Below are 15332 nucleotides of genomic sequence, written 5' to 3'. Positions count from 1 at the left end.
TTTCAGATTTTGAATTTTCTTATTTTTATTTTTTGAAACCGAGTCTTTCTCTTACCCAACCTGGAGTGCAGTGGTGCAATTATAGCTCACTGTAACCTCAAACTCCTAGGCTAAAGCGATGCCTCCCTCAGCCTGTGGCTGAGACTACAGGCACCACCATGCCTGACTAAATTTTAAATTTTTTGTAGAGATAGAGTCTCACTATGTTGTCCAGGCTTGTCTTGAACTTCTGGCCTCAAGTAATCCCTTCACCTCTGCCTCCCAAAGCACTGGAATTACAGGCATGAACCACTACACGCTGCCCAGATTTTGGATATTCTAATTAGGTATGCCCTGTACGCTAATTTTTTTTCCCCTGTAGGTAAGGTGTGGCTTTTCTCTGACTGCTTTTCAGACTTTTCCCTTGTATTTAGTTTTCAGAAGTTTGATTATGATGTGTCTTAACATGAATTTCTTTCTGCTTATCTTGTTTGGGGTATGCTCAGCTTCTTGAATTCATAGGCTTATGTCTCTTGGAAATTTGGGAAGTTTCCAGCCATTATTTATTTGAGTACTTTTTCAGTCCCACCCTCTTTCTCTCCCTCTAATACTCCAATAACATGAATCTTTTGTTATAGGCCAGGCTTGCTGGCTCATACCTGTAATCCCAGCACTTTGAGAGGCCAAGGGAGTTTCAGAGCAGCATAGCAACATAGCAAGAACTCATCTCTAAAAAAAAAAGGATTAAAAATAATAATTCTAAAATGTCAGCCACCTTAGTAGGACATTTTTGTATAATGTCATAAGACTCTAGATCTTACTTGTAATCTTCTGTTTTACCTAGCTTTTATTGGCATTGCTCTGCCAGCGGAAGTAGGGATACCACCTCATCATGCTTGGTGGAAGTAGAAGTCCAGGCTTCCCAGTTGGCTTCCCGTGACACCCAAAGGCGGGGAGCTTCTTGACTCTATTTTGAGGAAAAACAGTGTACATAGTTGATCAAACGTGAATTACTGTTGATTTTCATGATAGAATAGCCGCTTAAAAGAAGAACAGATTTGGCACATACGGCATCTACTAAAGGAACTGAGTGAAGAGAAGGCAGAGGGATTGCCAGTTGTAACAAGAGAGGATGTTGAAGAAGCAATGAAGGAAAAATGGAAGTTTGAAAGAGACCAGGAAAAAAACTTGAGAGGTGATTTAGGAACATAGAAAACTATCATAGAGTTGTGCCAAGCTATTTCTTGAATATATTAATGCTTTATTCTTCCAATATGTTCCAAGTGCTGTGAGTGTATTTTAAATGGCATCATTACCACCACAACCACAAACACATGTAGGTAAATGGGCAGGAGAGGGAAATAATAAAGTGAGTAGAGGTAATGAAGCCAAACAAGGAGGTGGAAGAAGGGTAGTGATCAAAAACAGATGAAATTTATCTGACTGTTTTTTAAGATAGGGTATAGTTCAGTCACCCAGGGCTGGAGTGCAGTGGTGCAATCTCAGCTTACTGCAATCTTAACCTCCCAGGCTCATGCAGTCCTCCCACCTCAGCCTCCCAAGTAGCTGGGACTCCAGGTGCACACCACCATGCCTGCGAATTTTGTTCCTTTTTCGTAGAGATGAGGTCTTGCTATGTTGCCCAGGCTGGTCTTGAACTCCTGGGCTCAAGGGATAGTCCCACCTCAGTCTCCCAAAGTTCTGGGATTACAGGCATGAGCCACCACGCCTGGCCTCATCTGACTCTTACAACAGGACAGTATCCTGTTAAACACCGTTACTCATAGTAGGATTTTGTTCTTTTTCTTTTTCTTTTTTAATTCTGTTGTTTGGTGGTTTCATTGGCTTCAGCTTCAGTTTAGATTTGGGAATGACAAGGCGAATATAACCATGAAAAGTGTTTCCCCCAATATCTCTAAGGGAGCCAAGCACCCCATTAGGGGGAAATAGGGATTAGAGTTGGGAAAGGGGAAGTTTGGAGAACATGGGTAGTAATGACACTAGGTGCAGGCAATGAAAGACCCAGGGCATACTTTTGTTGTAGGCTTAGGAAATACTATGGTACTGAGGGTAAATCATGCAGTTCTGACATACTTATTTTGAAATTCCTATTCCTTCATTCTAAACTTGCTGCTAAGATTTCTAGGACCACTTTTTCCAAAACCTCCATAAATAACATCCCTGCTAGGAAGCTGGAAAACACGAGAAAGAGACCTAAGTGCTATCATTTGTTAGCCCTTAGGAAATCCATGTATTTCTGGATTTCTCCAAGTGCCTACTTAGCTGAGCACTTTGCACAAAGCAGACCCTCCACTCAATAGATATTTGTTGTTTTGAGTGAAATCATTTCCAAGACCAAACATCAATAGGCAAGTTTCATTTTTAGGGGAGTCCAAAACTGTTCCCATAGACCTCCTCCTACCCAAGTCTCTTCACTGGCAATACGGATGTCATGACATGGTAGATAGTATATTTTGCACGACTTCTTTCCAAGAGAGTTTTGCTTATGTTTGGAAGGAATACTTTAATAAGTCCCTTGAGATGGGAGTGAGACCCCAAAGGATGCTCAGGTATACTCGCTAAACTGCCTTCTAAAGGAATGGGCCCAGTTAGTTGAGATGCGCCTGTTTATGGTTTGGGCTGAGCATGGGGATGTGTCATACAAGACTGGGCCACACTGCATGGCTAAGCACAGTAGAGGAGGACTGGACATGTATGGGAAGAAAGGAAGCTCACAGACATGCAGGAAGAAAGGGAAAGTAAGAGAACAGAAGTGTCTGGAAAACATTTCCAAGGTAGTCACTTTATGTCCCAGGTAGTCCCTTGCAACTCATTTTGGTGTGGAGCAGCAGCAGGTGCTTCACCTGTCAGCTTGTTAGAATGCCAATTCCCAGGCCCCACCCAGCCCTACTGAGTCAGAATCTGCATTCTGACAAGATCCTGGGGGATTCCTATGCACAGTAAGGTTTGAAAACTACTGCTGCAACCCTTTTCATCCAACTTTTAGTAAGGGCTCTTTCAGTTGCAAGGATAAAAAATCTAACTCAAACTAGCCTAAGCATAAAGGGGATGTTAGTCTTTTCACATCATTTAACACAGAAAGAGTGTTTCTCACCTGGATGCAAGGCCTCATAGGCTGTCAGATCTCAGCTTAAACAAACAAAAATCTCTGGGGCATGTGTGTTACTAGAAGGGAAGGGAAAAGGTTCTAAGAAAGTAGAAAAACAGCCACTACATCCATCTCCCTTTTACAGTCTTCAGTGACATCTACCAACCCTCCCCTCAAAGGCCAAATGGGGCACAGGCCTGAGACAGTAGCAGTCTGCTCGAATGAGAGCAACTGCCCATCTAGGTTATAGTAGTATTAATAATTGTTTAATGAAAATAACAAGCACCATTTGTTAAGAGATTTTAAATATAGTATCTTGTGGCCAGGCCCGGTGGCTCACGACTGTAATCCCAGCACTTTGGGAGGTCAAGGCGGGCAGATTGCCTGAGGTCAGGAGTTCGAGACCAGCCTGGCCAACATAGTGAAACCCTGTCTCTACTAAAAATACAAAAATTAGCTGGGCGTGTTGGCGGGTGCCTGTGATCTCAGCTACTTGGGAGGCTGGGCAGGAGAATCACTTGAACCTGGGAGGCGGAGGTTGCAGTGAGCTGAGATCATGCCATTGCACTCCAGTCTGGGCAACAGAGTGAAACTACATCCCCCCCAAAAAAAAAGAAAATTAGTATCTCGTGTACATCTTTGGAAAAAGATGAGTCCTGAGTCCTTCTGGACCTCTGAACTGAAGAATATCACCCTGGCCTGATTGAAACACTTCAGTCATTCAACAGACATTTATTGAGCACCAACTAATTGCCAGGCTCTGTGCTAAGTGCTGGATTTACAGAGATGAATATAATGTAGTCTTGCCTTCAAAGAACTCTCAAACAAGGTGATATATGGTGATGAGACAAACAGCCATTAAGTTCGTTGTACTTGACTCTTTTGTAATGCTTCTTTTTCAAAAATATTCAGCAACATGATATTTGGCCTAAAGACTGAATAGAATATCATGTTTAGCAAACAAAGTTTATATTCTTGAAATAGTTCAATATTTGTATATTTAAGGGAACTTACCTATCACTCTGGTTTTACCAAAGAGGGGTGGGAGAAGACATGTTAGTATGACCATCAGAGGCTATTATTTCATACAAGAGAAATCCAAACAAATGAAGTTTAGATGACTGCATCAAACAATTTACTTACAAAAATGGTTGCCAAGGACCTGGGAAGGACACAAGTTGAAATCACTTTTGCTCAGAGGATATAATGGCCAGAAAAATGATATTTTACTAATAAAGAATACACATCATATGATACACTATACAAAATAGGACCTTTATTAAGCTATCACAGGAATGATGTAAACTTGCAGCTTCCTATGCATATGGGTTGTCTATTATGTATTTCAATCAACCATCAAACCACACATCTACTTTATAAACGGAAGTTTAATTTTACTTAGATTTTGAATCAGGAGAGATAGATAACAATAGTTTGAATAGTTTAGAATTCCGTAAATTTTAGATATCAGATAGTACTTATGAGTTAACAGTATTTTAATATCAGATCTTAACTTCTTAAAGCCAGATTGCAACATATAATGGTTACAAGGAAAATAGAAATGACACAATGTCTTTTTTTCAACAGATATGCGCATGCAAATAAGTAATGCTGAGAAACTATTCCTTGAGAAACTCAGTGAAAAGGAATATTGGGAGGAGTACAAGAATGTAGGGAGTGAACGACATGCTAAACTCATTACTTCCTTACAAAATGACATCAACACAGTTAAAGAGAATGCAGAGAAAATGTCAGGTCAGTTGCAACAAAACTAGTTCTAGTTCAATAAAAAACATCTTTAGTAGGGCATACATTGGTGGAAGAAAAAAGTGTGTACTCCCTGAATCATTCATTACTCTGCTGTCAGCACAAGCAGCTGTGAGCCTAAGGGTAAAGGTGGAGGGAGGAAGCAGAAAAATGATCCCAGGACCACCTGTGAAACTGAGAAGGGGAAATAAAGAAATGGGCGGGTGGGGCGTGGTGTGGAGAAGCCCTGTGACCAACTGACTTTAAGAGAGAAGTTTCTGGCTGGATGCGGTGGCTCATGCCTGTAATCTCAACACTTTGGGAGCCTGAGGCTGGAGGATCGCTTGAGCCCAGAAGTTTGAGACCAGCCTGGGCAACATAATGAGACCATATCTCTACAAAAAAATAAAAAAATCAGTTGGGCATGGTGGCTCATGCCTGTAGCCCCAGTTACTTGAGAGGCTGAGATGGGAGGATCAGTTGAGCCCCAGGGTCAAGGCTGCAGGGAGCCGTGATTGTGCCACTGCACTCCAGCCTCGGTGACAGAGCAGACCTTGTCTCAAAAAAAGAAGAAAGAAGCTTCATTCAATGGATGGGGTCTGTATGTTTCCACACTGGGGGCAGGACCAATTCCACTAAGATAGAAGTGTCCTGAGGCCAGGTTATATTAGAAAGAGAATTCACGTGGGGTAAGCTAATTCAGCTTAGCCACGCTGGATAGCCAGAATCATCATGGAGAAATGTCCAAGTCAATTAAGTTGTAACCAGGGAAAAACTGGGGAACAAACATGAGATGAGAAGTGGAAAGGCTATAGAGTAGGATGCCATCAGGAGCAATGAAGCTTACCAGGACTGGATCTGGACACGATGAGGGCCAGCTGTCTGTTACTGAGGCAAGCATAGTGGCTTCAAAGAACACCAGAGACCTAGACACAGAAGAGTCATACGACAGAATTAATGGGGGAAATCTGACCCAAAAGAGTTGCTCTGGGTGGATGATAGTCCAGGACCCAGCTGGAAACAGTGCCCTGCATTGTGGAGGGGTTCCTGTGGGTGGTTCCCATGTTCCCCTGTCAGGGCTTTCTGCTTGTGGACCAATTTGTATGTAAGTTTCTCAGCTTAGGGCCTCTGCACCACAGTGGTCATGTAAACTTGGCCCCATATCAGTCTGGGCTTGGAGTTCCAATTTGTCAAAAGGTTCTTCTTCTGAAAAGAGAATAAGAGTGCCAGCCTGCTACTCCCTCTGTCCCCACTCAAATCCTCTCCCACTATTACCAGTTTCTTATGTAGCAGTCAGAAATATTCTATGCATCTCTCTCTCTCTCTCTCTCTCTCTCTCTCTCTCTCTCAGAAATAGCATGCTATATATATGATGGCTCACTTGCTTTTCACATAACAATAAGAACATCCTTCTAAATCAGTATATCTTAATACTGCCTCATTCTTCCAGTGGTTGCATTGTTTTATCGTACCTTTTTTTTTTTTCCAAGACAGGGTCTTACTCTGTCACTCAAGCTGAAGTGCAGTTGCGTGAACACAGCTCACTGCAGACTCAACTTCCCAGGCTCAAACGATCCTCCCAACTCAGCCTCCTGAGTAGCTGGGAGAGCAGGCATGTGCCACCATACCTAGCTAATTTTATTTATTTTTTGTAGAGGTCTCACTGTGTTTCCCAGGCTGGTAACCATAATTTTTTTGACCAGTTTCTTACACGTAAGCATTAAGGTTGTTTCTAGTCTTTTACTATTACAAATAATGCTGCAATGACTATCCTTACACATATCTCATTGTCCTGTGACAAATATTCTTGTATTTATGTCATTTCACTTATGTGTATCTCTGAAAGAAATGGTTGTGTGAAACAGACTGTTTATTTTACTGTGATAAATGCGGCCCTCCATAAAGGTTGTACCAAGTGGTACTTCTACCAGTATGCATGAGGATACCTATTTTCCCACATCTTCAACAACAGGGGGTGGTATCCAAATTTTTGTTCTTTATCAGTCTTATGGATAGAAAATGGCATTTCATTGTAGTTTTAATTTCCATTTCTTTTATTAAAAGTGACACTGAATGTGTCTTTTCATAACTTCAAGAACCATATGAATTTCCTTTTCCATGAACCATTTGTTCACATCCATCACCCATTTTTCTATTGTGTTTTGGCATTCTTTACATTTTAAAGAAATGAGCTGTTTAACTGTGATATAAATTGCAAATATTTTTCCAATTTGTCATTAGTTTTTTTGTTTATGGGTTTTTTAATGAAGAAATGTTGTGCTTTTAAAGTGCCCAACTTATCAGTCTTTGATTTTATGTTTATGAGATTACGAATGAATTCTCCAATATTTTATTCTACAATTTTTATGGTTTTGTTTTCACATTTAAGTCATTGTTTTTGTGTGAGAGCGCAATCTAACTTCATTTTTTTACCAAATGGTTTTCCAGGTGTTCCAACATCATATATCATCAATTTTTATCCTACTGATTTGAAGTGCTAACTTTATTACACTTTAATTCCTCATATATATCTGAATCTTTTTCTCTACTCTCTATTCTGATTCACTGATCTGCCTACGCATTTGTTAAACAGTAGAATACTTTTTAAAAGTTATTGTTCTGGTAGTTTCCAAATTTTTAAATATTTTAGCCAGTATTTATTTTACATTTTTAAAGTAGGAAAAGTGATCTTCTCATATAAACTTAACCCATTATCTTGATCAGAAGTTTGGATGATTGGGCCAGGCGTGGTGTCTCATGCCTGTAATCACAGCATTTTGGGGAGTCCACGGTGGGTGGGTCACCTGAGCTCAGGGATTCGAGACAAGCCTGGGCAACAGGGTGAAACTCCATCTCTGCCAAAAATACAAAAGTTAGCTGGGTGTGGTGCCGCACACCTGCAGTTCCAGTTACTTGGGAGGCTTAGGTGGGAGGATCACCTGAGCCTAGTAGGCAGAGGTTGCAGTGAGCCAAGATTGCACCACTGCACTCCAGTCTGGGAGGCAAAGACCTTGTCTTAAATTAATGAATTAATTATTAACTAGGATGATTTATTTGACTTTAAATTTTCATGTAGTTGTATTCAACTTTGGGGTGGTAAAAACATTTATATATTGAATTATTTGCTGGTCAAGCCATGGGGCACAGCCATAAGAAAATGGTTGTTATGGGCTTGTATTATTTTCCATTAGTTTTAGGGACTTCTCTTAACCATCAAGGTAGCAGCAGCCACTCCACCAGGGGAACTATTAAAACATGTTGGGGACCACTAACTGGACACAATGAATATGAGCAAGACTCCTAAATCAATCTATCTGAAGGCTTACTGCCATCATCCCCTCTTTTTCTCCTACCTTCTACACAGGCTTCCTTCTTTCATGATTTTCCTGGAATTCTCCTCCAATGATTATGGGGTTTGCGTTAGTTAGGCTGCTTTATATGCAAAGAACAGAGATAGACTCAGGCTATTGTTGGGCGCTGGGAGGTTGCTGTAAGTGAAACAGGATATTAAAACTTTTTAAAGTCTCAGTTTACAATGAGGTAGCAAAATAAGATGAGATACCGCCACATAGATTTGCAATTTGATGAAGAAGAAAACCAGTTTCACACCTTTGACCATCGAATTCCAGTCTACACAAGAAGTTAGAGAGGAAAAGGTTGTTAGAAATTAGGGGACAACTTTTGAAAAGAGCTCTTCGTGTGCTATCAGTCCTACTCTTTCCCCCACCGAGGAGTAGATAAAAGGTAATTCATCCTCCATCTCAAATCTGGGTGAAAGGTCTTCAGAGAGATTTCTCAGATGGTTCAGTATGTGTCCCCTATAGTTTGGGCATTCAGGTCTAGTTTATGACTATCCCTGAGAAATCTAGGGAATACATGGCTGAGGAGCTAACGGCACTGACAGCAGAACACAGAAGAGATGGCTGTTGCCCTGGGCTGGGCCTGCACTCCCGAGTTTGTCAGGGCAGAGAATGGAGGAGTGTTTCTTGTCAACTTGTTATGAGAGAGTGTTGGGGAACAGTCATGTGGAATCTTGCCTGAGACAGCTGACTAGGGTGTTGGGGGCCAGTGATAGGTCCCCAACAGAAAAATAGGGATTTTGTTTGTGTGGGAGGGGAGTACAGAACTGAAAACCAGGGACCAACAGAAAAGTTGTTACCAACTTCTAAGGACAGTACTTGCCCTGGATCAAGGGAATGCAGATGAAATACCATTTGAAATGGGAAGCTTGTCCTCCAAAGAACCTACTAAAACACTCCCATGAGACAATGCATCAGCCTTAAATGCCATCTAGGTCCAGAAAGTGGACATGAGCTTGAGACAGTATCAGTCAAGTGAGAGCTTTCTTACCGTTTTCCATACTCCCCTCTTCCCTTCAGCACTGAGAGAGGAATCATGGAAGCTCAAGGCAGAGGAAATGGCAGCAGGCCCAAGTTAGGAAAGGGGATTGGCATAACTTTGAAAGAAGCTTAAATTGTTCCAATATTCTAGACATATTAATTACTTGTTGGAGGACCTTTTGTATCACAAAGAAATCAGAAGTGATAGGATTTACCATATATTTTATTGAGCAGAAGTCAATAGCCTCACAGTATGAGTTTTAAAGGAAAGAGACAAAAATTAAGTTGCTTGACTTCCCAAGAGTAATGCTTATTGGCTGTAACACAAATAGGAAAGGGAAGACTGAAGACAGAATAATATCAGCGGTGGTTCTAGGCATGGCTCCTCCCCACATTTCTCTCCCCTGATCTGTGACTGTCCCTCTCACTGACACCACTGCTTTGCTCTGCATACGTGTACCCCTTCTCTTCTACTTCCCACAGAACAGTTCTTGCAGTATTCTCCAGCCCAGTTCTAAAGACAGCTGGTGCCATCATCCACCTCATCAAAGATGACCAACAGTCTTTGTCAATGCCACCTCATGGGTCACCAGTCAGCCCCGGCACAAACTGTTCCTCAGTCACCTGCCTTATTCAGCAGCCTCCGCTGAAACCCAGGGGTGGGAGCAGAAAACACTTAGATCTGCTTCCCGGAACTTTAGCTAGAATGGGATATTGGGATACCAGTATAGAAAACAGTCACTAATATATCCAGGCCAAGGCTACTTCTCAACAAAAGGAAAAGGAACCTCAGATTAAGCCCAGGAATACAGAAGGTGAGAGGTTATTACAAGTCATTAGATAACTACAGTCACAGAGCATTTTTATTTTTGTCCTTTACTGGGGCACAGGACAGGGATTCTTAAGAGTTCTTTGTACACTAACAGTGAATTTTTTTAAATTAGGTTCAATACTCCTTACAAAAAAGTAACATTGATTCTTTGAATGTTACTTTTCTTGCCTCTAAAATCAGAGTCCCTAGGTGATCTCCAAGAGGACTTATATTTCTAGCATCTGCTTATCCATGTTTTGTCTAATCCTTACAAGTTCCCTTGAGTTAGATATAATTAGGCCAGTTTAAAGATAAGAAAACAGAGGCCCAGAGAAGTTAACTGCCTTAACCAAACTCACAATGTTAGTAACAAATGGAACAGGGATTTGAACCAAGATGTGTTAGGCCCCAAATCCATCTGCTTCAAATAGTCCCCTGAATCTGATTCAGTGAGTTGGGGCGGCTCTAAAGAGATTGCTACCTGGCCAGTGTTTCAGCTAGCTCCTGCTCAGTTTGCTCCAAAAGGGCCTGAGAAGAGGCCACTGCCACAGGAGAGGGTCACCACAATGGACCTATGTGACCCCAGAAGTCAGAGAAGAGTAGATAACAAAGCTCTCAACAGGCCATGGAGGAGTAAACCAAAGCAGAGCCAGACACAGCAGGAAAGGCGGAACAGTGCAAAGCAAACTTTAGCCAGTACAGTTTGGAGTCAGCTTCTGGGAAGGGACCCCATTAGATGGGATGTCTGAGAAGCAAGGAGTCTTCTGCACAGTCCTAATCTCCCAAGCTCCCACTTGCAGTGTCTGGAGCTTTTACAAGGAGACTTTTACATGCCCCCACTTTCTTTGGCTGCATTCACCAATAAATGATTGTTACCAGAAGCATCATCTGAATCACAAAGGGTAACAATGAGATTCTCACATTCACCCTTGTGCTGAGTACTGCATTTTTAAGAAGAAAAACGGTCCATACAGTTTTATATGGAAGTTAGAAGAGAATCAAATATGAGTATTGCTTTTTCAGTATTAATAAGGCAATAGAAAAAGCTACATCTTTAGAGTGTATTTGATAATCTATTTTTAAATTATTTATAGCAAAGAATTAATATTTCATGTTATCAAGCTCCAGGTTTTATGGTTTCTTTTAGATGCTAAGAATGTAAAATCTATTATGCTCCTGATCCACTGCAACTTTTAGATTGATTATTGTGTTTTGTAGGGTAGAAGTTCAAATAAATAACCAACATTAAGCTGATGGGCTGGGGTGAATTGAAAAAAGAAATTCCATCAGAAATGAGTTTGAAAGGATTAAAATATTCATGAGATTAGTTTAAATAAGTAAGAAAAATGCAGGCTGTATAAACGGGAATATGTAAGTTGGAATAATAAAGCCTTCCACTTCTTATTCTCTAGATGTCAAATTAGACTAACTCCAAAAACCTAATGAATTCTTGCTTATGAACTACTGCCTCACTCTAGTCCATCTCTGTTAGAGGCAGAAACTGCCCTCTCCTGACCACCTTTTCTGGCCACCCCACAAGTTAGGAGAATGCTCCCTTTCTCTCTCTCTACTCCCTCTTCCCTTCCCCACCAAAGCTGCCAGAGAAGAGGAAGAGCCAATATTTGCTTTCTGGTGCTGAAGCCTCAGATCACTGCCCACCAAAGACTTGCAGTTTACCAAGTTTGATTTTCTTCAAAATATTTTTTGGCATGTATTGTGTCCCAGGGATACAGTAATGAAAAGATATGGAAGAGAAATGTTTACTTTCTGCTCTCAGCATTTTCATCTAATAGGAGAAACTGCTATGCTAGTACAAAGTATAGATGAGGGCTGAGTAACTCTTGCCCAGCTCTCTGGCCAGAGTTCCGGTGGTAGATGCCTTAGTTGGGCTCCTGATCAATTGAAAGACCAGACCTGCAGATGTCCTTCCCTACAGCATAAAATCCCTGAGGGTTCTGCTTTGGCTGACTTGGTCTGTGAAGAAAATTTTCCCTTTGAAACAATGCCCTAAGTCAGGGGTCCCCAATCCCCGAGGCCACAGACCAATATTAGTCTGTGGCCTGTTAGGAACCGGGCCACACAGCAGGAGGTGAACAGTGGACAAGCAAGTGAAGCTTCATCTGTATTTACAGCCGCTCTGCATCACTTGCATAACTGCCTGAGCTCCACCTCCTGTCAGATCAGCAGCAACATTAGATTCTTTTAGGAGCGCGAACCCTATTGTGAACAGCACATGTGAGGGATCTAGGTTGCATGCTCCTTAGGAGAATTTAATGTCTAATGATCTGTCACTGTCTCCCATCACCCCCAGATGGGACCATCTAGTTACAAGTAAACAAGCTCAGGGCTCCCACTGATTCTACATTATGGTGAGTTGTATAATTATTTCACTATATATTACAATGTAATAATAATAGAAATAAAGTGCATATGTAATGCACTTGAATCATCCCAAAACCATCCCCCTTTCCCACCCAGTCTGGGGAAAAATTGTCTTCCACGAAAACAGTTCCTCATGCAGAAAAGGTTGGGGACTGCTGTCCTAAATGGAAATAAGGTTCTATAGTACTGTTAGTACAATACTGTTGTTTAGCTGTAGAATAAGTTTAGTAAGCCTCTGAACCTGTCCAGAAATCTAGCAGCCATGATTTTCAACATCATTTGTATGGGAAAACACTTTCTGAATTCCAAATAATTGTCTGCCTATGTTATATAAATAAAGCACAACTAATGGGAACATATAACATGGAACTAATAAAACACAACTAACCTTGATTTTTCCTAGATTAACTCATTTGGAGTAGTACAGTTTCCTCATTTTTCACATTGCTGACTACCTAACTCAGTCCCTGATTACCTCCTCAAAAAAAGCTTTCTCTGATCACCCAATCTAAAATTGAGAATTTTAGTTTTTCTTCCTCACACACATCACCACCTGAAATATTATTTATTTACCTGTTTACTTATTTATGATCTGGCTTCCCCATTAGAATGTACATATCACAAGGACAGGGTTTTTTTCTGTCTTAACCAGTAATATTTGCAGTGTCTTACATACTGTTTGGCATACAGAAAGAACTTGATAGTTATTTGTTGAAAAAAGGAGTGAACGAATTGGACTCATCTGTCCAGCTTTCTTATTCTCCATTCTTTAAAGCAGCCTTGTGCTGTCACAGTGTCTCATAGTCCTTAAGAAGGAATATTGATTACATGATCTCCAAGCATCTTTCAAGGCCTAAAATTTTATGATTCTTTGTTCTCTCAATAATGACATTTGTGAGCATACGAAAATCTTGAGAGGACAGAGAATCCTGTGCTTCATTTTCTGTCTGTCTTTCTCACCTGAGCCTAACTTATGACCAGGTCTATCAACTTTCTTAGCACCCTTACTCCCTCCCTACTCTCCTCTCCTTGTTCTGTCTTTCCTGCCCCAGGAAACACATGCCAAGAATAGTCGAAATCTAGTTAGATGAAGTCAGACTTAGAATGCTACTCGAATAGATAATAAAGTCTTCATATTTCTGTTGTGGAGTAGTAAGTTGTGTGTATGAAGGGTAGACTGCCACACAAATGCTAAACTGTTTGAAATTCTGTCTTTGGAGAGACAGTCCTTTGAAAATACAAATGTTCTTGTGTAAGAGGTCTTAAACTAATTCACATTAACGTATTAGTAAATTCTTAGAGTCTATCTTCCAATTGGAGGAACTAGATTCTTCAGTAAAAATGTACCCTGAAAATTCAGAAAAAAAAAATGTGTAGAAAGGAGAACTGAGGATGATGGAAAATAAAATTTACTGACATCATAGTTTTACCTAGAATCAGCCTTGATAAGGCTTTTAATTTTCTTTTTTTTTTTTTTTTAAAAAAAGAACACTATAAAATCACTTTGGAAGATGCTAGAAAGAAAATAACCAAAGAAACTTTGTTGCAACTGGACCAAAAGAAGGAATGGGCCACACAGGTATAATTCAATTTTCTTAAAAACAGAACAAAACAAACATTTTCCTGCTATTTTTTCTTTGGGTATATTATAGTGGTTAAGAACTTTGGATAGATTCTCAGATTTGGGATGCTCAACCTGTAATAATGGCCGTAACACAATATTAAAATAAAAGTTTTGAATGATTTATAAAATGAAATATAATTTGTCTAAAAAATACTTTCTTTTATATCCAAACCTAGGAATGTGGATTCTGAAGGTAGACAGTTTGAGTTCAAATCACAGTTCTACACTTACTGGCTGTATAATGAATTTGTTACTTAGCTTTTCTGGGCTTCTGTTTCCTAACCTATAAGATGGAGAATAATACTAGTATTTACCTTAAAGAAATAGTGTGAGGATTAAATGAGATGATTTAAGTACTATAATCTCTCACAAGAAACAAGAGCTCAGTGAATTTTTTCTTTTTTCTTTCTTTTTTTTTTTTTTTTTCGAGGCAGGATCTTGCTCTACTGCCCAGGCTGGAGTGCAGTGACACAATCTTCACCTCTTGGGCTCAAGCAATCCTCTCGCATCAGCCTCCTGAGTAGCTGGGACTACAGGTGTGTGCCACCACTCTTGGCTAATCAGTGAATTATTAATCAGTTATTTTTTTAAGTATAAGAAATATAGGTTGAATATCCCTTATCTGACACGTTTCAGATTTTGAATTTTTTCAGATTCTGGAATATTTGTATTATACCAGTTGAGCATCTCAAATCCCCAAATCCAAAATCCAAAGAAGTCCGGGCTGGGTGCAGTGGCACTCTCCTGCAATCCCAGCACTTTGGGAGGCCAAGGCGGGTGGATTGCTTGAACTCAGGAGTTTGAGACCAAGCTTGGGCAACAGGGCAAAACCCTGTCTCAGCTAGTCCCAGCTCAGTAGTGCCAGCTACTTGGGGCACTGAGGTGGGAGGATTGCTTGAGCCCAGGAGGTCAAGGCTGCAGTGAGCCGTATCTGCACCACTGCACTCCAGCATGGGCAACAAAGTGAGACCTTGTCTCAAACAAACAAACAAACAAAACTGAAAAAGTGAAATTCTCCACAATCTGAAATTTTTTGAGTGCCAACATGATGCTCAAAGGAAATGGTCATTGGAGCATTTTAGATTTCAGATTCTCAGATTTTGCATGTTCAACCTGTAATAATGGTTGTAACAAAATATTAAAATAAAAGTTTTGAATGAATTATAAAATGAAATATAATTTATCTAAAAAGTACTTTCTTATATATCTAAACCTAGAAGAGTATACTCTACATTGCTGGCACTTTAAAAATTTGGGACATAATATATTTTTGAGGCATAATTTTCAATCTTGTATGTTCTCTAATTCCTTTGTTTTTACACAAAATACCTGAAAAAAAAA

At 40.3% G+C, this 15332-nt stretch overlaps 1 protein-coding gene across 2 annotated transcripts in view; it reads left to right on the top strand.

The window, feature by feature from the left end:
- The window catches only part of CCDC83 (coiled-coil domain containing 83), an 86890-nt gene that overhangs the window by 30438 nt on the left and 41120 nt on the right, over nucleotides 1–15332 (top strand). For both annotated transcript variants that reach the window (XM_011984926.1, XM_011984925.1), the window contains exons 4-6: nucleotides 1012–1174; nucleotides 4676–4843; nucleotides 13855–13946. In XM_011984926.1, coding sequence (XP_011840316.1) covers nucleotides 1012–1174; nucleotides 4676–4843; nucleotides 13855–13946 — 423 coding nt within the window. The remainder of the gene's footprint in view (nucleotides 1–1011; nucleotides 1175–4675; nucleotides 4844–13854; nucleotides 13947–15332) is intronic.

This window comes from Mandrillus leucophaeus, unplaced genomic scaffold (genome assembly GCF_000951045.1).
Source record: "Mandrillus leucophaeus isolate KB7577 unplaced genomic scaffold, Mleu.le_1.0 Scaffold276, whole genome shotgun sequence".
Classification (NCBI taxonomy): domain Eukaryota; kingdom Metazoa; phylum Chordata; class Mammalia; order Primates; family Cercopithecidae; genus Mandrillus; species Mandrillus leucophaeus.
Note: the sequence above shows the minus strand (reverse complement) of the source record. Positions and strands in the feature narration are given on the sequence as shown.